The following is a 24987-nucleotide window of genomic DNA, read 5'->3' as shown; positions in this document are numbered from 1 at the left end:
GTGGAAAAGCTTTAATGAACTGGCTGATGTCAATGTGAGAGAGATTGTGGGTGACAGATGAAAAACTGTTATTCAAAAGCAACTACTGAAAGCAGAACAGACAAGCTGGGGATGGCTTAAAAATAAGCAAAGGCGGCATGAGTTTGTCAGGTCAAGTAACCTCGAACAAACTTAGTCTTGTCCAGACAAAGTACCTAATTAGTTGGTTCTGAGGGTGGATTTCTGTTTACAGTAATCAAATCAATAAGGTCTAGATAAATGAGTGCTGAAGGTCAAGCTGGAAATGAGGGTGCAGCTGCTGTTAGGGGTGTTTCGCTAGAGCATCTGAAGATGGGGTTACAGGATGGAGCCTCAAACTTGGAACCAAAGCAATTGACACTTGGTAAAGCAGGTGGGCTGGGTACCCACCCACATATGATCTTGCCCAGTCATCTGCCCCATGTGTTCAGGTACTCAGCTAAAAAACAGTTAAACAAATTCTTCATAGAGAGACATAGAAAATAAATATTTATTTTAACTCTCCTTGCTGCAATGCGAACCGGAGAGCTGTTTTCCCTTAGGATTGGCTTAATTTTACCAGTTCCAGCTGTTGGTGGAGGTTGTTTTCGATGGCTTTACTTAATGTTCAAAGTATGTTTACTATATATCTTAGCACCTGGAGGGCTAGGCACTTTTTGATCATAAACACTTAACCTTGAAATGTTATTTAACAACATCAAGATAAACAGAAACTGGCGTGTTTTTCTGACAGCTTTTTTCTGTGTCATCTAAAGAATTGTGTAACACATCACAATCATAAATAACATACTTTGTATGAAAACTTAGAAACTGCCCTTGTCAAATATATATAGAAAGTTGGGGGGGCAGGGAGGCTATGTTTAAAATCTGATAGTTCTTTGAAAGAGTAAGATTTGGAGTTTTTATTCCAAAATATTTATTTGCTTGCAGCTACTGTGAGGTAAGCTGTGTACAACTTTATTGCTATTCTATGGCCTAAAGGTTATTGTTTGTTTTTTTTCTTTTATAGTACTAATATCTACCTGAAAAGGGTATCACGCATGAAGAACCACTCTTTTGTTTGTTATGAATGTTACAAAAAAATTACAGATACGAGAGCATCCCAATTTAGTGAAACAAACATAATCAGTATTAAACTGTGATTTTTTTTTTTTTTAATCTACAGTAACCAAGAGGAGCTGCAGCATGTTGTGAAGTTTAGGACTAGAGTGAAAGACTCTTGTGGCTATTGTTGCTTTTTTTTTAAAAAAAGAAAAGTTATTCTTTTGTGGAAAAATACTAGTCTGCTGATTGAATTAAAAAAAAAAAACCCAAAACCAAAAACCCCCAAGCTAAAAATTTCAAGTGATATTTGATATTTACTCCACTAGAGGGTGGCAGTGTCTTTTCTTTGGTCTAAAGCTGTGCCTGTGGAATCTTCTATGTAGACTTCTCTGTGTGTAGGCATTGATAATAGAGTGCATAAATGAAGAATGGTGAATTTAATATGATATCTGGGATATATGTAATAGTATTACAATTCTTACTAGAGGCTTTTCTATTTCAGGTTACTTATATTTGGATCCTATGAAAGAGAAACAAATGTTCATTGCACAATGGAGCTGAGCAATAACGTTTGGGAAGAAAAATCAAGAAGTTCTATTAAAACGGTAAAAAAGGGTATAATCTTTGCATATTGTGCTATGTCTTATGCTCTTAATACATTGTCTAGAAAGAGTGTATCGTTTGGTCGAAAGGGTGATATAGCCCAAAAAAAACCCAACCCCAAATCATAACAGACCAGTTATTTACTTTTTAATCAGAAGTATTTCACTGACAAATAGACAGGTATGGATAACATCATGTTCAGTTATCACAACTGTGCTTAAAAACATACCTGGTTTGAATACATTGTCAACTGTCCATCTACATTAAAACAAATAGTGTAAAATATGCATTTTTACGGTCATGTTGTATTTGGGTGGGACAATGTTTAGAAAATGGTGAGTTAGATTCACCCACCTTTCACCGGCCAGGGGAGTATTCCCATCTGATGTGAGTGCTGTAGACACGCGTGACCAGAGGGCAGCTCATGCGACTGACTTCCTCCTTTTCCCACTGCATCTTGTGAAAACTTTTTCTAGAGCATATGAATCCTACTCTGTCTGCTAAAGAAAAATGTTTCTACAAGTGGCTGCAAATATAGAAAGTACCAGTATTGGTGGTATTGTAAATTAATCTTTTACTAATTATATCATACTTGATAACACGAGTTTAGCAGCATACAGCCCACATATTGCCTTTCTTTTTTGTGTGTGTGTGAGGATGAGAGCTAACTTTCTTTTTTTTTTTCCCCCTCAAACAAGAGGTGCAATGTATGAAAGAACCTTTCTGTTTCACAGTAGAGTGATATTGTGGTAGTCATCCAATTGAATTGGGCTTATGCTGAGCAATAAGTAATGTGCTTATTGGGGGAGGGCGGTGGGGGAGGCCAGAAGCTTTAAAAAGACTTTATGTCAACAATTGGTTTCATGCAAAGAGATCACTGGAACAAAAATCAGTGTCCTGCATTTTACCCTCTGCTGTCTGAGTGCAACTAGCTCATGCCCCGTGCCTTTATTATATCTAACTGGACTAGTGTTTGGAGACCACCATCATTTTCCCACCGGAGCAACAAGAATCCAGAATTTCAGCATCTTGTTCAATTTCTGCAATTAAATTCCACTTTGCATCGTTTTTAAAACTCCTCGTGACAAATGCTATGACACTAGTTTTCATCTTACTCTGTATGTTTTTTTCCAAAAAAGGATGTATGCCTGAGCAACAGACAGAAAGCCCCTTCATGTTGTTTGAGCTGCTGTATTCTTAGTCAAGTGAAAAACTTGAAGGTAGGGTAGAGGTTCACCTATGTTCTCTTAGGAACCCATAACACTGGGTGGCAGTTAGCTTCCTGAGTGTTGTCAGGGACAAGACAAGTAGGGAGTATGCAGCTGCGGTGCAGACCAAGAGACACTTCAGAGAAGAACTTAACTGGAGTGTGGACACCGTAGAAACCAATGGCAGCTCAGGACTATGTTCTCAAGAGTTGTCTCTGCCTTGGCCCCCTCTCAAGCTGACCCTGAGGCAGTCAGTGGTGTTTGTGGCTGTGAATTAGCCATGTCCACTCCCTGAGCTGGCTTGCTGCATGAGGCCTCCAGTGCCAGTGGAAAGGAGAAAGAAGGGTGGGATGGCAGCGGAGGTGGTGACATAAAGTGTTCCAGTGGTCCTGAGAGGAATTGCTGAGTTAGTTTAACTCTAGAAGTTGCTAGACTTCATTGAAGCACTAGGTAGGAGGTAGGGGGTCTCTTTGAGACCTTTTTGTTTAATCTGTCTTATGAAGCAGTTTTTTTATTTATTTTTTTTTAACTTTTTCTGGTTTGTTTTGATCTAAAGATTTAAGCCTCTTTGCATGATCGCATAAGGATCAGGTAGGAGCAATTCAGCTGTAGTAGTCTGGCCAGTTCATAGTCTTAAGTCTTTCTTAACAATAACTTCAAAATTTTCAAGAAAACAAGCAATACTGTCAGTGTTCAAAAAATGCTTTTGGGATGTGGACCCAATCCTGCTAATACTTGCTCATGGGAATGACCCCTTTGTTGGGATAAGCTGTGTGTGAAACCATGCGCATATCTGCAGGGTTGATGCGCTAACGATGAGGGTGGCAGTACGCTTATTTACCATTAAATTTATCTGGACAAATTAATTTGTGCTTATTTTTAAATAATTTTGAGTAGTAATATTGGAATATAGTCTTTGATGCTCTTAGCAACAGAAGAGGAAAGAGAAAACACTGCAGACAGCATGGCACCAGTGTGTTTTGTAACAGCAGATGGCAGTAGGACTAAACTGATGGAGGGTGGAATGGCTCCTTTTTGAAACTACAGAAGAGTACTCAGGGTGAGACTCACAAGAACTCCTCTTCTGTTGCAGCATCTAAAATGAAAGGGCAGGTTTTAAAAATTTCTTAAGCTTTTGGAAATCTGGCCTGCGATGTATGGAAGGGTTTTCTGTACATCTATGTTGCAGTCCTTCATTAAGGATCATCCAAACACTGCCTGGCAGAGAGCAGAGACTCCTTGGTCTGAGCTGCTGCATCTTTAGCTCTGCTGTCAGTAGGAAGAATTCACTGTGCTCAGTCACCTTGAACTTCAGGATGCTAGATAGGCAGCCTAATTTTAAGATCCCGCTTTTGAAAATCTTGATACGGTAGAATATGGAAGCTGAAAAGGAGCGACTTGCATAACTACTTCTTGCTTCTCAGCTTATGTTCAACAGAGGAAATCGGATACATATGCAAGTTAAGTTACAGAATACTAGGAGATCTTGCTGGATGGTAAGAGTATTGCCAAAGGCTCTCAACAAAATAAGAAGTGTTGCTAACACACTTAATATTGGAGCTTAGTTATTTTTCTGGGAAACGGTAACTGTGTGAATAGTTAAAAAGAAAGATATAAAGACATTTTGGTATTTTCCAAACAGAAAGTTTGTGTCATTAGTTACGATTTTTTAGCTCTAATGCAATGTTAACCACAAGGCAGATAATCGCAGTACCTTCTAATATCGTTTTAATATGCAAATCCTTCTTTTAATGTCCATGTGTGTAATAATTATTTGAAATTAAGTTGTTAGAATGAATAACAGCCTCAGAAACTAAGGAGAAGTTGAAGTAAAAAGTGGATACACTTGTTCTGTTTTAAAAGCTTCTAATTTTTAAGAGTCTCACATAGGAATGACAATACATCCTCTGAGTCAGATTACCTTCTACAACACTCCTGGGGAAAATTCTCGTAACTTTCTGTACTTCCTGGCATTTTCATTCTTTTTATTATGTTAGTAGTAGTGATAAAAGATTAGACAGGTTTAATACTTCATAATGAATTTTGGCGAGACTTTAATCTGATCCCATTATTTATGGAATATTAGTAGGTGTCAAAATCGGTTCTGAAAAAAGATGCTGTGTTATTGAACATATCTGGAGTGTTATTGAAGTGTCTGTTACAATACAAAGGTGTCTCAGGCTTCTAAGCTGTTTGTCAAATCAGTCTGAAACACCAATAAGACTTCAGTGAGGTGATTTGGCATGTTCCCATGTGACACGTGTAAATGTTCTTAAGTATCTTAATTAGTAGTACGTGCTGCTGGAATTACCATTAATCACTGCATTGCTATGTAAAACTTAATTATGTATGGGTAGGATGCAGTAATTAGCATTAGCAGCATTGGATTACTAGACAGGTGTTCTAGGGCTAAACAATTAAATATGTCTAAGTAATTAGATATATGTTTGTCAATATTAAATGGAGGCCGTGTCATAATTGTGAATGGTTGTGTCCATTGAAATGTCAGTTAGCAATGTATCTGTTGCAAGTTTTCTTGTACGTCTGTCTTTTTTTAATAGAAGTTTGGGAGCACAAGAGAATCGTTATTGATCTTGAAATAACCAAATTAGATCATCTAAGAAAACACCTTTAAATTCTGTCTTCAACTAATACGTTGTCTGAGGTGGTACTGTAGGAGTAGCCACAGTTTTGTATTCCTAAAGGTAGTAAGTGGTGGTGGTTTTGTTGGTGGCTGGTTTGTGGGTTTTTTTGGTTTTTTGTTTGTTCTTTTTTGAGCCTCCTATAAATACTAACAGAAACTGCATTTCGTATTCTGCAAAGTAAAAATTTCCACGTAAAACACCACCTCTAGCAGCCCGTAGGACTATACTTTTGCAGCAGCTGTCTCAGGAGCACACAAATATCCCCTGAAGTATCCTAATAAGAGAAAGAATTAAAGAATTAAGGTAAGCATCCCACCACTTTTTTTAGGAATTCTTGATGTTTTCTCCAGTTCATTCTGAACGTTGTGGTCAGCACTGGAGTAATTGAAGGGGAAGACCAGTAGCACTGTCTTTCGATACTGCGCTCTGAATTTGTGGATGTGTATATGTGTATGCATACACATACATAAGCCGTGATCCTCACTTACTATGGTGAGGTTATCTTGATGGATATGGGCTTTTACAGGTAAATTTAATGATAACTTTGAAATTGCTGTAGGCAGGCTGCTTGGTACCTGTTTATAAAAACAAAGCAATATTTCTCAGCCTTTCATAAAACCGAATTTCCTTTATCAGGGATTAAGGGAAATTTAAAGGTATTCCAGTACTGTAACATATCAATATAAAATGAGAAATAATGTAAATCAAATCCAGCACCTTCTGAAATGAGTTGCCTGAAGACACTCAACTATAATGTCAAATTTTGAAGCAACTGTGAAACATTAATTTGTAAATACATGAAGTTAAATGCCTCACAGTTGGCATTTCAGGGTGCTTATTTAACAGCCTGCCATTTCAGCATTTAATCCTATCAAAAGAAAGGAGGAGGATTAAAGTAAGAGAAGCTTTTTGAAAATGTCACTTTTTATGAAAATTCATGATCTTGTAAAATTTGATAATATTTGTAAATACAATGGGGAATAGTTCTGAGGTTTGTGCCTTACATAATATTCCGTAATCCGTCTTTCAAATAAACTTGAAGGCCATCAGGATTTTTTCGGTCTCATCCTAAACATTTAAGCTTTTTGACTTGGGGCTTCAGAGAGCTTTTCTGTGATTTAATGAGACCTTCTGTGAAAATGCACTGTAGTTCTTTACTGCTCAGAGACTGTTGAGCTTTAAAAAAACCTAAAAAACCCACTAAGAGCTACTTATTTTATATTTTTTTTTAGTGTATGTATATTCAGGCAGTTGTTTAGAAGCAGATGTCTTCACTGTAGTCACAGCTTGACCGGATACTTCTTGCCTGTTTGTAGAACATTCAGAAACTGTCATGCATTTGGCAGCAGACAGCACTAAATGTGTCACATGCATCCAAGTCTGTAACTGTCCTTAATGCACCTTCTTTCTCCTGATGTCAGAGCTTGAAGTCACGATCCTTCTGAGCTTCCCCTGGAGTTCTGCAGAGATTGAGTGCTTGCAATGAATCTGACTTAGAACCATAAAATGGTTTAGGTTGGAAGGGACCTTAAAGCTCATCTCGTTCCACCCCCTGCCCTGGGCAGGGACACCTCCCACCAGACCAGGCTGCTCCAAGCCCCGTCCAGCCTGGCCTTGAACCCCTCCAGGGATGGGGCAGCCACAGCTTCTCTGGGCAACCTGGGCCAGGGGCTCACCACCCTCAGAGTGAAAAATTTCTTCCTGAGATCTAACCTAATTCTACCCTCTTCCAGTTTGAAGCTGTTACTCCTCTTGCTGAGTTTGAATCTTAAAATACCAGATGAAAAGATTAAGAAGTAAAATAACTGGAGTGAGCAAAATCTTTAATGAGCTCAGCTAATGCTCTGCGTGTGCACTTGTGCTTCCCCATCCCCAACTCTTACTTTATGAGCTGCCAACAGAACTCATCCATGGTACTCAAATTTGGAAAGAGTTCTGCAGCCAAATACTTGACTTGCGTAGTGAAGTATGTTTGTTTTGAAGCCACTTAATTCCCATCAAAAGCTCTAATATTAGATTTTGTAACCGAGTAGTATTGGAGCTGTCATTGGTGATACTGTCAGTTCAGTTGGGGTCTTCCAAGTTGCTGTTTTGCAGGGTGTTGCAGTCTGAAAGCGTGGTACTGACCTCAGTCATCAGAAAGAGTCACGAAAGAGCACAAGCCTATTAGATGGCTGTGTTGGGTGAATTCACCTTTATAAGACCTCTTTGTATGGCTGTTCTAGGACAAAAATTATATAAAATTTCAAGCTTGATCAGGGATTACTTCTGTTCTTTTAATGCTTTTTACACAGCTGATAAACAATATTCATTTTCTCTGTGTTTTTTTTTCTTGAAGGTTACTCATGTAATAACCAACCTGTAGTACAGATTCTTTGAGTTACCTTTTAGTTGCCTATCTTCCATATCCTCCTGATAGCACCCAGTTTGAATAGCAATTGTAACCTTTTCTTGTCATACTCTTCAACTAAAACTTTTATATTTTAAATAGAAAACTACTAAGTAAACACCGCATGATCTCTTTTCCTTAGAAATGCTTGTAAAATCTAAGACAGGCACGTTGTTTTAGTGTGTCACTAGATATGGTGCTGATAACTTATTTTTTTTTTTGGTAGTCTTGTCATATGTTCTGCTGCATGTCCAAATATTGGATGCAGGAAAGAGTTTTAAGTAGGTTTTCCAGAAGCTGTGTTTCTCATTTGCAAAGAAATTGATTTACAGTGATAGCTGATCTTGCTAAATAAATAGATGGTTGATGCATGAAAGCTAACTTTGTTTGTATAAACAGTATGGCCTATTGTGAGAGAGATAAGTGTTTTATTGACCAGAGTAAACAAAGTGGTTTCTGGGTAATTCAGTGTATTTCTGGAATGACTTTCTAAACTATTTTGTTACATCCTGTTGCAAAGTTGTAGGGCCGGATGAGCCAGCAGCTGGAGTGGAGAACAGGGATGGGGAGGCAAGTCCAGGCCTCTCCTCTCTTTTGAAATGTCACTGCGTTAGTGAATCACCTCTGCGAGTTGTGTTTTCTGAAGGTCATGTGTCTCAAAAGTAGGTGCTTGGTTTGGAATGTGGTGGTGTTATTTTGTGTGTGTGGGATCTGAAATCCTAAAACTAGAAGTCTCATTTGCATTTTTTAAAAATCTGGGTTTTTTTCTTTTTTTTTTTTTATTTTAAATTCAGGCCTTTTACTGTGTCATGTTTAATCTGAAATGTTCTCTATCAGTTTGGGAAATTCTGATTCAGTTCTTTTCCACTGAAACACATGAAGAAAATTGACATTACAGACTTTAAATGGAACTATTATATGGAGATTTTTGCCAACTGACAGGCTGGCCGAGTGTCTCATATCCAAGGCATAAACTGAGAGACTTAAAATTGAAACCCAAAGATACTTACAACCACCTTTGGAAACATAAGCTGTTGTCATTCTCATTGGTTTGTGGTTTGCTTTCCTCTTTGGTCTTCTAGTTTACTTTTTAGATGTATTTTCTCAGAGCACTTTTATAAAGCTAACCTCTCTTTAATGTACTAGGGTTTTTTTCAGATTGAGAGATTGGTGTCTGTTCCTATTAAGCAGATAACTGGATTGAAACTAGTTTACCCATGTGAATGGCTTTAGTGGTGATGTCGTGGTTCCTACCAAATTGAGACCTGACCAAATAAACCGTTGGGCACGTCTAAAACTGTTAGCTTGTGTTGGTGAACAGTTTTATCTCCCAAAACAATGAATAAGAAGGGAGCCTGTGTTTGGATATTGAATTACTGAACAAAAATATGTTCTCTGGGTTGTAACATCACAAAGAGAGAACGCCTTGAGGGCGGGGACAGACAGAGCCTTGGAAAAGGAGCCACGTCTGTGAGTAAAAATACGTGTAAAGAAATAGTGAGGTGCTGGCACTTGGTGCTCATATGTCCTCCTAAAACCAAGTAACTGCTAAAATCTGTGAGGTGTGTAGGGTTTGACCCCATGACGAAGTTGTGGGAGTGTTTGTCTCTGCAAGTTGCTCAGTGGGAACTTGGCTGTGAGTTACTCCCACAAGTAGCTCATCAGCTGGAAGTTTATCTTGCAATTAAGGAAGAGAAAATGACATTGTAGTTTCTGCACATTGTCAAGGGATAGGCAAGTGCTTGTAGTTACTGCAGAACAGCTGATGTTTAACTTCTGCCCCATTAGTGCCTTCAGTGATCTGGTATTGGCCTAGGTTCCAAGTATAAACAATTTACCTGCTTATTGAGTTTGAAGTGCAGTAATAACTACTGAGAAGACTCCTCTTCTGAATACTGCTTTATTCAGTTTTCTTGTTCAGTTTTCAAAGTTTGAGCAATTAAAGCTACTGAGTAGCTTTTTTACTGGAACTTTATCAAGAGCCTGCAGTTAGATCTTGCATTTAAGTTTGGGTTTAGTCTTTATGGGTTGTCTCACACCTTCCCATGCTCTCCTGCAGGACATCAAATGCTGCTGCTGGCTTTTAGCTACCCTTATTCTTTACACTATTGCTGCTGTGGGCTGTACTAGAGAAGGAACAGGGTTCATATGTGCAAATGAATGTCTAAGAGGAGTTAAGTAGCTTATTTGTTCTTATTTTGTTTTGTTATTACACTTTCTTTTTTTAACCCAAGCTGGCAAATTGGGTTTTGAGACTTGATAGGAGTCTTTAACTCCTGCTAAATCACTAAAAATGGTGGATAACTTTGGCAGACCATTTCTTGAAGTAAACCTGTTGCAGAGTGGCCTCCTGGAAAGTTTCTACTTTTCATTTGGTAGTTTGAAAAAGGCATAACTAGACTAGGGTAATATCGACTATTTGGCAACTCATTTTGGCAAAATGAAAGAGCCAGAGTGAAACACAACGGTATGTGTTTGGCTGCTGAACTGTGCCATTGGAAATGGAGATGTTTTAGGCGACACAAACTGTAATGTAGGGAGCAGATAGAGACAGTGGAAAGGTAGACAGGTTGGTGTTTGTCACCAGGCGAGCAGGTTCTTCAGCACTAAGAATAGGCTTTAGAGGGATGTATGAAATGAAGGGGTCCCGAACAGGTTGGTTACTGCAGGCTGCTATGTAACTGCAAATGTCCTCTTCTTGGTAGGTCATCTGTCAATTCTGTAACAGAAGTCTGCTTGGCCATTGTTGTTGCTCACTTTTAATGCCTATAGATGCATTAAGGTATCCAAACAACCACTTGGTTTTAGTTAATGAACACACTGAGGGTGGATCGGAGTTTGTGGCATTCATGTTTCCATCCTTTCTTTCCCCTCATTCCCCACTTAGAATGCACACTGTACGTCAATGGGGAAAGGTATCCAGTTACTGTGCAAGTCTTTAGGGAGCCTGAAGAGGATCATGAACAGCACGGGCAGCCAGCAGGAATGCACTGTGGAAGGTGTGGTTGTATCATGGTTTGGACAAGCGTGTATTTTGCTTATCTGCTGGTACCTTTAGGGCCCCTGTTCCTCTCCATCCTGAGCTCCTTCTCAGCAGGTGCTGCTCTCACTTGGGCACTTGGCATAGGATGGCATTCATTTTACACATCTGCTTTCACCTGCAACATGCTATACGCTTAGTGTGATTTACACTTACAATTGCATAAGTGCAGCTCTTCGCATTGATTTTATTTTTTCTTTTAATAATCGGAAGTGTGAGTGTCTCTGGTTCTCTATATGATTGATCCCCCGATGCATCTGTGCTGCTGTCTGGATTTCATTAGTTACCCTTCTGTTCTCATGAGGTTTTAGAAGAGATCGTATTCAAATCTTCTTGAACGTCAAGTATATGTTAGTTAAATATGCATACTGCTCCACTGCAATTTAGTGAGAAGTTGATGAAAGTATTATATTTTCTCTCGGTTCCATTTGATTTATACGGTTGCTCTGCCTGTCTCTTTGAAAGTGACTTTGTACCTGGTAATATTTTTAGATAGTTTACTGCTCTTTCAAGTGTGGTTGGACTTTAGTTTAAGTTGCAAAAATAAAGATTTTCGTGAAAACAAAGAGCTGGAGATGGGAGATATGAAAATGACACCTCCGAGGCAAACAGGGGTAGAGTGCTAGTGCTAAGGCCATGTGGGAAGCTGGTAACTCCGGGCACAAAAGTAGTTTGTTGTGAGCCACAGCATGTCATCCCTCATAGCGTGTGGGAAGGGAAGAGGAGAGCTTATGGGACAAACTGCATTGGATTCCTTCGTTTTGCTTTTCACAAAATGGCTCGCATATAAACATTCAAATTAGTAGAAGAAATCTCATCTGCTTGGTTCTGATTCTCATTTTCATATTTACACCAGCTAAATGAACAATTGCATTAGCTTAAAGAAAAGCATAATCAGGTTAAATACCAGGAAGAAATTTGGAACGGATATTTCTTAAAATATCCTTAATTAATAATATATAGTGTGATAATAATTATTAGTATTACTGCTTTAACTAATGAACCCACTGTTCTTTAATGTAGGTATTTGATGCCCTTCAATGGGATGGAAATGAATTTTCATACACCACAGATAGTTGATATCTAGTGGTCTTAAATTTTGTGGTTCAAGTGTCAAAATACAGGCATAAAAACTGAGTAACTGCAAAGAAACCCTTTAATTTTGTGGGAGGAATTCCTTATTCCAAGTATACTCTTAAGTAATGTAGCTATTTTTATGAAGTCAAATGAGTTAAGTAGTTCAGATTCTTGGACTCGGGGTAATTCAGTGTTGTTACATGTGCTGTGTCTTACCTTCCTAGAATGCTGTAATTATTTAACTGATCATCATCTTGAAATGACTATTCACTTTTCTTGCCCTTCAATCACAAGCTGAAGCAGAAATTAGATGTTTGTCTCTTAATGTTACAAGTCTCTTATAGGTCTGCCAGGGTGGAGCTCAACCTCTGGAGGCAACAGGGAATGAGAATGGTGTTTGGAGTATTTATATGTTGTCATTATCATTTTCACTAGTTACTGTGGCTATTCTATGTCTGTAGAACGGCAGGAGTGGAATCTTGCTTTGTGGGCAAAAGTGTGTTAAGATAATTACTGGTGCAGGATAAGTGATTCTCTGTGCTTTTTCTTAAGGGTGACCAAGCATTTTAAAAATACTTTCAGTAATTAAAAAAAAAAGTATAAACAAGCATTTTGTAATGCAAATACGGTGCGTGTTCTCCAAATGCTCTGTAAGGATGGCAAACAGAAATGAGAAAATAATATGGGTGAGCAGTGTAGGAATTGACCTGGAAAAGCCTTGGGGATCAAAAATGGAATTGCCGATTCCTGTCATACAAATGAAATGACTAAAAGGTCTTTCCAGTGTATTAAGGTTAGATATAGCAGACTGATGGTCTGCAAAGGACACCTACATATCGGAAGTAATCAGTAGTGAATCATCGTTAGAGAATGGAGCATTTCCCTTAATGCAGTCTGTTAAAAGGCTGCCTCCATTAAAATTTTGGTAAGATAAATAGAATCTTTGAACTATGAATGTCTTTACAAATACTTTAACCAAAAGTCAATATCTTCAGATCTTTACTGATGTCATCTGTTTCCATTTTTAAGTGCCTAGTTTGGAGCAAGTATCATGTCTGTGCACCCTTAGATCCATTTGATCCATTAATTGAAGCTATGTATTTTCCCTAGCTGATGGAAGAAAATAAAACCAAAAAAAGCCCTTAGAAATCTGAGGCCACATAAGCAGAAAGGTTATTTTTTTAATTATGAAAACAGCCATAAAGTTCTTCACATCTAAACAAATACCTATTTATATATACACTTTATAGATGTATAAGTTGTCGTGCACTTAATATAAACACACAAATCTATTTATATATGGATATGAAATTAAAAACATCGGTTCTTCTTCAGTTAAACTTCAAAGGAGATCTCATGGCTAACAAATTGACCATGCATTTAAAATATGTAGATACCTGTAAATACAGTAAATGACGCCTGAGACATTGGGCTTGGCTTACCTGAAGTTCACCAGTGCTTATAGCTCTGATGATATACAAGAGGCAAGAAATAAAGATGATGTTTATCAGAGTGATTGCAGAAATCTGTTTCTAGGTTCCTTGGTAGTTAAATTGGACATCTGTGGGAATCTAGTGAGAATAGGCTGTACAACAGCTTGAAAACTAAAAATACAATCACTTTACATAACAATGTGAACTACATGTGAAGTGAGCATAGGATTATGGTGTTTGTAACTTCCTATCACAGATAAATGTGGTCCGTCTCCACTGTAATCTCTCCCCCTTTCAAACCAGTGAGGCACATCAGATGCACGTTTGTAATAAGCAGAGATGAAGATACACATAGTCTACATGATTTGAGTGAAATAGTTAAGCCTGTAACAGGTAACTTGCTTAAATTATAAGTTGCTTTTAGCCAAATGTTGTTTCTGTGAAATGCGGAGCCAAAATCTATTTGAGTTGTGTAGCCTGTTCTTAGGGGATATGAAAACCTCCATGTGACAAAGGTGTTAATGGATATTGTGCATGCTCATGTATAATATGCTTTTACTCATAACTTTTGGATCTGAGACTGATGTATAGGCTATGTAGGTAAAGTTGTCCTCTCGATGGTCATGTACCTATAAATAAAAGCAGTTTGGAAAATGGATGTGGATATCACAAACTCTGACAGTAGGGTGCTGAGGCTGTCTCTGTGTTAGTAAGGGGTAGAGCCTGGGGTGGAGGACATGGCTCCCACGCCGGATGCACTGGGGAAAGCTTTACTGGGATCTGCTCCTGGTGTGTCCTCCTGGACTGACCACAGGCTAGCGGTAGGAGCACACTGTCTGGTGTAGCTTTCTCTGGAGGGAATGTACCTTGTGCGTTCCAGGAGCACTCGGTAGTGCAAATGAAATCACATTAGGTGGAGACCATGGGAAGTTCTGCCTCAAAAGCACATGCCTGATCTGAACTCAAATATAGGCATACGCTTTGAGCAACTGTTACATTGCAAACTCCGTCGTTGGTGCTGGCTGGCTTGCTGCTCCTACCTCTTTTGTCTCTCGAATAAGCTTAAAAAAAAACTATTGAACTTATTTTGTCACTGTTTTGCACATGGCACAGAGATCTAGCTGTAAAAAGTCATCAAGCTTTTATTTTTTTTTTTCTGCTCATGGGGGGCATAGTAAAGAAGTAACAGAGGGGCTGCTGCAGCCTGGGTCAAACTTTACGTCCTGTGGGCAGATAGGTAGATCGCGTGTCGATGGATTTAGGTTGTGCAGTGAGGCTGATGCAGAAGTCGTTTTATGGAAGGGGTCAGAAGTTGTGGAAAGCAAGCATTTCACAGATCAACATAGGAGAAAAAAACTTGGAGGGCTCTAACTGCCTGTATGTTAAATATTTGGGAGGGGGGAAACCAAGGGAAAGACAGGATAGAGCCAATACATATGACTCAAATCCAATAAAATAGCTCAAAATGGAAAAGAAACAGGTAGCAATGATGTGCAGGTGTATATATTCTTCTGTCTAGGTAACTTGATTTCTTGTGATACCTAAGACAAAGTAACTGCACTTGCTTTGGTAGTCTGTTATGTCATTCAACTGTTGCTATACTTTGGGGTGAAGTCCAGTGCTGAGTATTTATGAAATGAGAATTTTGAGTGTGTTTCTGAGTTCTCTTAGTTGTGTTACCGTACAGGGAAGCGAGGGAGAGGTAGAGGGGGAGTTTGTTGATTGGTAGAGTTGGTTTGGTTGTTTTAAGACTGATGCAAATGTGCCTGAATTGCAGGCACGCAGTTTTGACCCGAAGAAGGGTCTCCACTTAGGTGGGCTAAGATGTCAGGAGTGAAATTCTGCACTCTGAGTTCAGCAGGGGAGCTTAGGAAGGCCATGGTGGGAGCCGGGCTAGTTAACCAGCCCTGTCAGCAAGGAAAAATAAGGCACTCAGGGGTAAAACACTTCAGTTAGCCAGAATTTCTTTGAAAGCTTCAGTAAAGAAAATACCCTAGGTGCTAGGAAGTCTGTTACTCAACCAAACCAGTTTTCTAAGCAGCACTTAGAGATGTAATAACTGTTAATTATTAAAGGAGAGAGCAGGCACAGTAGTCAGGGAGAGCAAATAATGGCTATTAGCTTGGTGCCGGAGACCAGGTGTATGATGAATAACTGCATCAATTCAGCTGCATAAACAGAGAGCAGAGGCTGTATGACAAGAATAATACAACTAACGAAGTCATAGGAGGAGTAAGGTCAAGGGAGCAGAGTAACTGTAAATATTTGGCTAGTATGGAATCTTTAAAGTACTTGATTAATGCATGTTACCTATAGGTTAGAAACTCCCAGGAAATGTGTGGTTGTACTAGCAGAAACATTAAACAGCTGGCTTCAGCAGACAAATTGGCTGGATTTCAAGCATTTCTTCATACATATATATATGTATGGAATTTTATATATATATAAAATTCCAGGTGAGATTTAAATGATATCTGGACAAGGTATCCATTTGGTTATTAGACTAGAATCAGAGTAATTTTGGCTGGAAGGGATCTCTGGAGGTCATCTGGTCCCAACTCCACACAGGTCTGGGCTAAGCTAGCTCAGGTTGCTCGGGACCCTGTTCAGAGGGGCCCTGGCAGCCAGGCACTGCCAGTTATTTAAAAAAAGTCTTTTTTTCTCAAATTTTATTCCTTTTCCCCTCAGTAAGTAGTACGTGACAGACTATACTGTTACACGGGGGGGGGGGGGCAGCAGAGCAATCTGAACTCGTTTCAACTAGTTAAATAAAAATAATTCACAAAAAGAGTGATTTAGTCCCTAGACTGTTCTAGGAGTATTTCTGTAGGGATGGATTTAGACAGAGTAAAATTGCTTTGCTTTGCAGGCAGTCCAGGCAGGAGGCAGTTTTAGCCTATAACCTCTGTAACGAAATTGCATCAAGGCTCTGCCTGAGCTTACAGACCTGCTGGAGAGAGAGAGAGTAGTAAATATGTAATATTTTTATTTCATTTATTAAAATTCTGCTGTCTGGCTAGAATGGCTGTTTAGCCAAAACATCTATGATAGATTTTTATTCCTTGCAAACAATATTTGAGCAAAGAATTCTTTTTTTTTTCTTAAACAAAGTTGTTTTTTTTTGCCAGGTTTGATAAATGTTTCTATTTCCACTGCAGTTCTTGAAGCTTTAGTTATTGGAAGAGAATCTGAAATCACATATAGTCTAAAAATATGTTTGTAATAACTAGGAAAAATCTTTTGGCCGCCTTTGTGAGCAAAGGCATTCAGATTGTTGCCAACTGATGTGTAGAAGTGCATTAGGAACCACAGTCTTGGTTACATAAGGTAACCAAGAACTGTAATTAATTCCTCAGCTTTAAAAATAGCTGCTAGGAGGAAGTAATTTTATGAAAGGTCATTAAAGCAATATTCTCTCATATCTAATAATTGGAATGAAAGTAAACGAGATCTACCAGAAAGCAAAGAATCTGATTCTAGCTAAGAACACACAATTTACTCTTACAGAGATTAGTTTCATTTCTGGACTTGTTTTGACAGCTGGAAATAGAAACCTTTAAAAGCATTGGAAATGTGTCCTGGACAGAATAAGCTCTTCTCTGCACGTTCAAAAAATAATTTAGTGTAGCAAAGAGATCTTTTTTTGCTATTGCCAAACCCCCAACCCACTTCAGATGCTGAAGTAAATATTTGAAAGCTACAGTAGAAGAGGAGCAAGGAATGTTGCTGTGGCTGCAGGAGGAACAGTTCAGGGAAAGATGCTACATAGGTCTTGGCTGCTTGTGCCCTGGGCCTCCTTTTCAGCAAAGCACTTGTAGCACAGGAGAGGTACAAGCTAATTCCTCCTTCTGTCTATATCAACTCAGAAAATAAGTCTTTGACATGGAAACTTGGCACTCTTACTTATTTTTTTTACTTTTAATTTTTATTGGGGAATACCTTTACCAACTTCTGAAAGGAATTCTTCAAGATCTTTTTTGATCTTCAAGATCTTCAAGTTCTTTTTTCTTGCTATGTGCTTTGTGGTGGCTGGTGTCTAGCAGTCCCACAGGTTCCTAGGTAAGCTTCAAGCATTATGTATTGCTAAATGAGAAGTATGGGACTATAAATTACATTGTTAATAGAATAAATTGATTGGGGTTTTTTAAAGGTGGGATTTCTGTTGAGGCAGCAGCATAAATCCAAAACATAGGGGAGCAATGGCTACCCCAACTATTACTTAAGACACGAAGGTTTTGCAAGTAGATCGTGAACTTGAAGTGTATGACAGTCATCCTTCTGTCTCTCTATAGGTATCATACATTTCTGCATATTTATTAAAGAAAGCATAGCAGTTGAGAATGCTGAATGAGCAGGCAACTAGTGACTGTCAGTTGACCAGGAACACTTTAAAGCAATGCCCTCTACAAGAGAGAGAGTATGGCCCACATGCAAAACTTGAATGATTGCCCGGCATGTGCATATGTGTGCTTTTTTTAGTATCTGTCTATCGCTTCCCCTCTTCCCCTAACATCCTTTAGTTCCCTTCTCCAAGTATTGCTGCCATTTATCTTGAATGCTTGGTGTAATGTGACTGTTACTAGGGGTCATAGCTAATGTAAGGATTAATTTTTAATTGGCTATTGTCAGTATTGCAATTTTTTGGGGTATTTAACCATTTCAGAAAATCATATTTGGTCATACTGTATTAAGGTAGTTCTGCCAACTCAGTGAGCATCACTTAAGCCTGGAGGCAGAAGTTTGATATCGATTTCGAATTGTCTCATTACTCATTGAAAGAGTCTCATTTTCATATGTATTTAGATGTGTCTCTTTATATCCCTATGAGTATCTGTATACCTGTATAATACTTTTTTTTTTAAGAAAGCACAGTGATTTGTAAAATCTGTGTTTCTGAACTGCTCTTTGGAAAAAAAGTAAGTATTTAGCCAGGCAGAGACTGAAACCAGGAGGCAGTGCCGTTTGGCTCTAGATCCTCTGTTGGCCCGGCATCCTCATTAGAGCTTTGCTGGTGGTGTTCCCTCAACAATGTACAGCTGCAGCAAGCCCCAGTAAACATCTCTGGTTCTTTGTTTAGGTGAATTGGCTCTTGGGCTCCATGCCACAGCGGGGTCATCCACCCCAACAGGGCAGCCTGGCTGATGAGGGTCCTGCTGCCACCAGAGTGCCACGGGTGCTGCTGTGGGACCACCACTGTCCCTCTCCACTCCCCTCTGGGCAGGGGTGGATCTTGTTTTCCATCAGGGCTGTGTTATCCCTGTGAACAGCAGCACTGTCAGCCATTACAAAAAAAACCATATATTCTCCATAGAAGCAAACACCACATCTACTCCCTGTGTAATAAAACCGTAGCTCTTTCAATAATTGTAAGTAACATATTACTTGACTTCATCATCATACACAAGTCGTGATCCCTGCATGTTGTATTTAAGCTTGGCTTGCTTTGTATGCAAAATACTGTCTCCAGTTCAACTCAGACATGTGTGCTTGTATGAAAATGGCAAAAAAAAATAAATCAATGAGGCTTCTGCTGAAAACATCTAAATTACAGTTCATTTTTGGTATTTGTCATTTGTTTTAGTGGCCATCCCAGCCTAAACCATAACACTTAGCAGTGTAGAATTACTTTGGTTTTAATTATCTTGCAGTGCTCCTCTTCAAATGGTATTAAAGTACGTAAGTCAAAGGCTATTTTTGTGAACCTTGAGAGTTCATCAAGAAGGGCAAGCTGTGCATGATGAACACACATGTTTATTCATTATGATTTTCTTCTGGTATTGCAGCTAACAGACTCCTAAGTACAAAATAAAGCACTGTGGTGACAGCTTTGCTATTTTAGCTCCTCAAATGGTCTTTTTTTGTCTCGCAAAAAAGACAATTCTTCATACTATTTCCTGGTAGAATATATTGTCGTATGTGCATGGTGGTCAGTACCTAAGTGTAATATTGTACATAAATAGGCAGTTGAAAATCTGAGTTGAAGCCGTGTGTTTCTTGGTAGTTGATGTAAATTATTAAAGTTTTAATAATCAGAGGTCATGGGAATGGGAAAACTAGGAGTGTTTTGGCATGGTACCACACCCATGGAGTTGCAGACTGCAGTTCTCCAATCCAGATCTAATTTTTTTCTATCTACATCCTCCTTCCCCTCCCCATCTCTACATACGCAGTGTTCTTGTCCTTTTTCCCCCCCTTAAACTCTGAATTTTCTTAGGCTTTTTAGTGTGTTGCAGAGGTTATAAAATAAAATAACTTTTTTGAGTTAACACATTTCTTGTTCTAATGAACTATGGTGGGAGTTAAGCGACTGTATAGCAAATTGGGAGCAAGTTAATGATTAAATTTATAAATTTATATCCTGAAGCTTTGCTATAAGGTATTTCATCTCTCTTTTTTTACTGTAAGGTATTTCATGGTTCATCACATTGCACACTTGTTTTTTCTACAGAGCTCTAATCTCTTAAACATGTAGGTTTTCAAATCAAATATTTTAGAGAGTATCAATTTAAAAGAGAAACCTCAGACCTTAAATACTGAGTATTGAATGTGCCATTTATGAACAGTGACTTTTTTTGGGCTGCTCCACCAACAGCCTTACAGTGACGGTCAATAAAGTATAGTACCATGGCCTGAGATCAGGTATTCAAATGATACAACACAGAATGTTTTCAACTTCTTGGATGCAATTTTAAATTTTTTTTTGTTTGATAAAGCTCATTCAAATTATTAGGTAAACTGAATTATTCATACTTAAGTCAAAAAATCAAAGAAACAAAGAACTCACGCTTTCAGAACTGATGCAGGTTCCATCTCTGTAATATGCAGAAAGATACTTACCACCTTACAAATATTTAACACTTAAGTAAATAAGTAAGATCTACTCAAGGACAGCTTCTGTCATGCATGGGTATTTGGCAGTCTTCTCCCCCCCCCTCCCTTGTTCAGTATGAATTATTTTTAAAAAAATGTATCTACTTTGCAGGCATTCTATGGTCTTGACTAATTCTTTATTCATTTTTAAATTAAGCGAGTGAGTTGTAAATTCTTTGGGTAAGGTAATAGTCACAGTCCCAAGCAAGCCCTGATTCTGGTGGCAGACGGAAGGGGAAAGGGAAATGGAAATGTGTTGCATTATGAAATCTATTGGGTATTTTTCATGTCTGTTTCACCAGCTATCAGTCAGATCTGTTGCTAATTTAAAAATAATAGTGCACAGAACCAGAGTATATGAAGTTACAGTGAGTGCTGAAGGCAAAGAAGTTTTTAAGCTTGACATAATTTCCTATGCATTCTTTCACTTACCTTGCGGATGAGGAATTGGTATGTATTACGTCCGTGAGCCAGAAGATACTTAAAAAAAAATAATCTATATGAATGAATTCTTACTTCTGTTATGGGTAGTGTCCTGCTCACCTTGTATCTTTTTCTTTTTTTATAATCCTAATAAGCTCTTTCTGGAGGAGTGTTGGGGTTTGGTTTTTTTAGCACTTTTGTATGCTTCAGTGTTAGTGGCTTGGGGTCTGGAGACCCCAGATTGGGATTGTGCATTACCACAAGGCTTAGTGATGATTCTGGCAGAAATCTCTCCCATAATTTACCTCCCCCCATTATTTCTGCGGGTAGCAGAACCTACAAGTTCTCCAGAAACCAATCTCAAATGTTTAACAGGAATCTTAGTGGTGTAGCTAAGTGGTTTTTGTTTGGTTTGGTTTTTTTGGACATCCATTGTAATAAAGCTTTTTCATAGCCTACAAATGGAGGATATTCAACTCTTTATTGAAGTAGTTATACCAATTCTGGTTTTTTGTCACTCAGATATCCAATTATAGGGGGGGGGAAAATCCTGTGTTTTTGTTAGCCAATTATATGATCACATTGATTATATGGAGAGGCAGCTGCAACATGAAGGTCCCTTCCAATCCAATTCTATGATTATATGAAAGATTCAGAAATGTTTGTAGAAGTCAGGCTGCAAAGTTGGATAGTGTGTTGATTCCAATTTACAGCTAATGTTCAGTTTCTAAATCATTCTTTGGATACATTGGCACCTTTATGTGGGGGGGGGGGGGGGCAGGGAGGGGAATCTAGAATGTTTTTCAAGTGGAAAGCAAATATATCTAGGTATTGATTCCTTTTGCGAAGTGAATTGCCAGTATTTGACTTCGTTGGTGTAAAGATCTTTTGCAGTTTAATAGTTGTGGCAATTTTTATAAGTGATGACCAGTAACAGTATGAAAATCTGGCTTCTAGGTGTGCTGTTGTCTTGGTGCTACTAATTAGATGTGACATTGAGCTGCTGTTTCACTGCCTGGCAGCGACTTGTGCCCTATAACCATAAACAAATTGATTTGATCTGATGTGTTCAACAAAATAACCAGAAATAGATGTATGGTCCTGGAAATCTTTACTGGTTATATAGTTGTGTGTTTATACTGTGGTGTTTTGTCCAGAACTTAATTGAAAACAAAGTTTGGTTTGGCTGCCTCTCTATGTAGAGAAAGATTATTGTACACAAAACCTTGGCCTTCTGACGGTAATTATTCAGAATAAGCTACATACAAATCCCTGTCTTTTCTGGTCTTGGCAATGTAGAATTTCAGAAGAAAACTGATCTTCTGGTTTTACCAGGCGAAGGGTGGGGTTGGGGGGTTGTGTGCAACAGGAACTTAATTTTGATACAGACGGATCTTCTATTTAATCTTGGAAGAGCTGTTATGATGACAAATCATTTTACTACATCTGCTTTAGTTCCTTCGGGTTTAGTTAGTTCTGTGGGAATGTAGGAGTCTGAAAAATGATCGGGTTGTGCAGGATATTGTTTAGGCTTTTGCTTTTCTTTAATGGCCATCGAGCCATTAATATTGATGAGAAATGTTAACAGTTGTCAAGAAGATAGTATGTTTATGCAGTACAGAAATAACAAACTGTGTTCACTTAAGTCCTCGTTATATTTCCAATTGTATAATTGCATTGGTCCTACGTACACGTGAGGTCCCTGTTGCTCAGACAATGTTATTGATAAGAGTGTAATTTGTATTATCTGAAACTGTAATGGTTTGTTTGAATAGTCTCTTACATTTTTTGCACTCTCTTGTGTAAGCAACTGTTTAAATATGTTGCATCTTTAAGTCGAATGGCTTGATTTCCTCAACTTTGGTACAAAGCTTAATCTGATAATGCTGTTATTGTTGAGGGTAGTGCAGGGGCTCAGCCAGACTGTGAGGCTCGGGGTGAGCTGGAGGAGGCCAGTGCTCGGGCTCTTCCTCAGAGCAGCGAGGAAGAGCTGCTCCAGAACTTAATTGAGGAGCTCTCAAACCCTGGCGTTTCACTGGAGATTCCCAGGCAAGGCCTATTTATGTAGCTCCTGCTCATTTCAGAAGATGCGCTCTACTCCAGATAGAACTCAGCAATTAGCGCTGCTGTTGCTTTAGAGAAAACACTTCTGCTCTAGATTAAAAGCAACCTATAAATAATGCACTCACTCTTTCCATTAACATTTTTCCTTCAGAAATGTAACTTTTAGGCCCTTTAAAATGTGACTTTTAAACCCATCAGTGAGATCTAAGAGTGATGATTTGTATGCATTAGAAAGTAGTATTGTATATTTTATTTCCATGGAAACTGGCATCTGTGATGCATGTTACTGTAATTGCAGTGGATAATAACTTTTCACATTTCTAGTTTTGATGGCAATATCCATGTCAGTAATCAGGTGGGTAATGCTGCTGGGTGTGATGGTCAGAACTGTCAAGCAGTTTCTCCTGTGTGGAGAAGAAAACTCATAACCGTGAATATTATTTCCGTTATAAAGAACTTCTACCTGATAGTCTTAATATTTTGAATTTATTACTCAAAGGTAATAGTAACTGTTCTATCACTACTAATTCAGGTACATCCAAGATAAATATAAGTAATTACTAGCTGGTTTAGAGGCTTTGCTTTTCATCTATACACTTGAATGTATTTCTTTTTTTCTTTGCTTCCATCTCAGAGATGAATAAACCCCTAGGCTGATCTCTGTCATGTGCACATATTCACAGTGCATGAACTCGTGTATTTATGTACTCATTCATCTGCTTTACCTGTAATTTGCATTGCAGCAATTCATAACAAATTTCCACAAAGAAAACCATTAACTAGGAAAACTTTTGATTGGTTTGATGTCACACATGGTAGTATTAATGAACTTTCTCTGTTCTTTTTAATATCCAGTTTCAGTAACCTTATTTCAGTATTTACTATTAGACCACCTGAGTTTTTTACAAAATATTTATGATGCCTGAGTCATGCTTAAGCAATATTGGAGGAAGCCTTTTTTCTCTTAAAGACATAAATGGTGATGTAAGATTTTGGAGGGGAGGGGGGGTGGTTGGGGGGTGTGGAATCAATCTTTTCCATTTTTTCGGGGCCAAAGGAAATCATCACAGTTGGCTTTAATAAAGACTAAAAGGATGTCGGTGAGTAAGAGCACTTAAAGAAGAGCTACATTGGTGTTTGTGCTAAATTGCTCTCCAAAGAAAAGCTCCATGTAAAGCTGAAGGTCTGCATTTTACCTGCTTCTGACACTTTGAAGTTAAATGCAGGTTTTCTGCTGCCTTGTTTTGTTTTTAACTCTTCCATTCTGCTCATGTAATTGCTCTTTAGTAAGAAAGTCGCGGCAATTCATGATAATTGCTAAATGGTTTATTTTTTTGCATGTCATGTAACTTGTGTCACCGTGCAATTGGAGAGTACACTTTTCAGTAGTAGCCTAGTAAAAGAGTACTTGCGATGTGTCAGAAATACCGAGGAAAATAAGATGTAGCTCCTTATTTTGTTCAGTAACTAGCCTATTCTGCATCTTGCTGATGTCAAATGTTTTTAGTGCTCATGGGACAGACATGCAGATGCTTAACTCTGCTACCATCAATTGTCACATTGATTTCACATGATGATGAAGTTAGACATGTGTGGAATGTTTGCAGTATTGTGGCTTTAATGAATTATTATGTTAAATATGAACTTGGTCCAATATGTAACTTACTGCAGAATGAAATTACTGTTATATTTTGTAACTTGCATTTTTTAATAAGGTATCGTGTATAACAGAAATCAATGAGGCCCACTAGCTTGCTGTATAAGAAGACTAGTAAAAAAGTCTCAAGAAATTTATCCATAAATTAGCATCTTCCTAAAAGTAAAACTAAGCAAATGAAAAAAACCCACCTCAAAACCAACAAAAACCAAACCATGAAAACTGCAGCCTTCGTCTGCGATAGTTGTGTCTTCCCATGCTCAGACCTAATTCACATAGCTGGAAAAATTCACAGCAAAAGGTCCAACGTCCCACTTTCTCTTTTTTTTTTTCCACTGTTTTACTGTCATTAAAAATCTGTTGTTGCTAATGTGCCACAAAAAGCAAAGCCAGTGCCTATTCCAAACCTTGCTAAGAAAGCAGAGATCGTGACTCCATTGCTTGTAAACCTGAGTGTTCTGTGACACATTTGCTGTACAGACTTTTTCATTAATAATGCCATTTGATTGTTTAAAT

The 24987-nt window shown here is 38.4% G+C and overlaps 1 protein-coding gene across 1 annotated transcript in view; it reads left to right on the top strand.

The window, feature by feature from the left end:
- The window catches only part of PDZD8 (PDZ domain containing 8), a 65056-nt gene that overhangs the window by 25208 nt on the left and 14861 nt on the right, over nt 1–24987 (top strand). Inside the window, exon 3 of the mRNA XM_074591881.1 lies at nt 1565–1667. Coding sequence (XP_074447982.1) covers nt 1565–1667 — 103 coding nt within the window. The remainder of the gene's footprint in view (nt 1–1564; nt 1668–24987) is intronic.

The sequence above is a fragment of the Larus michahellis genome, chromosome 6 (genome assembly GCF_964199755.1).
Source record: "Larus michahellis chromosome 6, bLarMic1.1, whole genome shotgun sequence".
Taxonomy (NCBI): Eukaryota; Metazoa; Chordata; class Aves; order Charadriiformes; family Laridae; genus Larus; species Larus michahellis.
The sequence above is the reverse complement of the archived record's forward strand: the minus strand, read 5'-3'. Positions and strand labels throughout refer to the sequence as shown.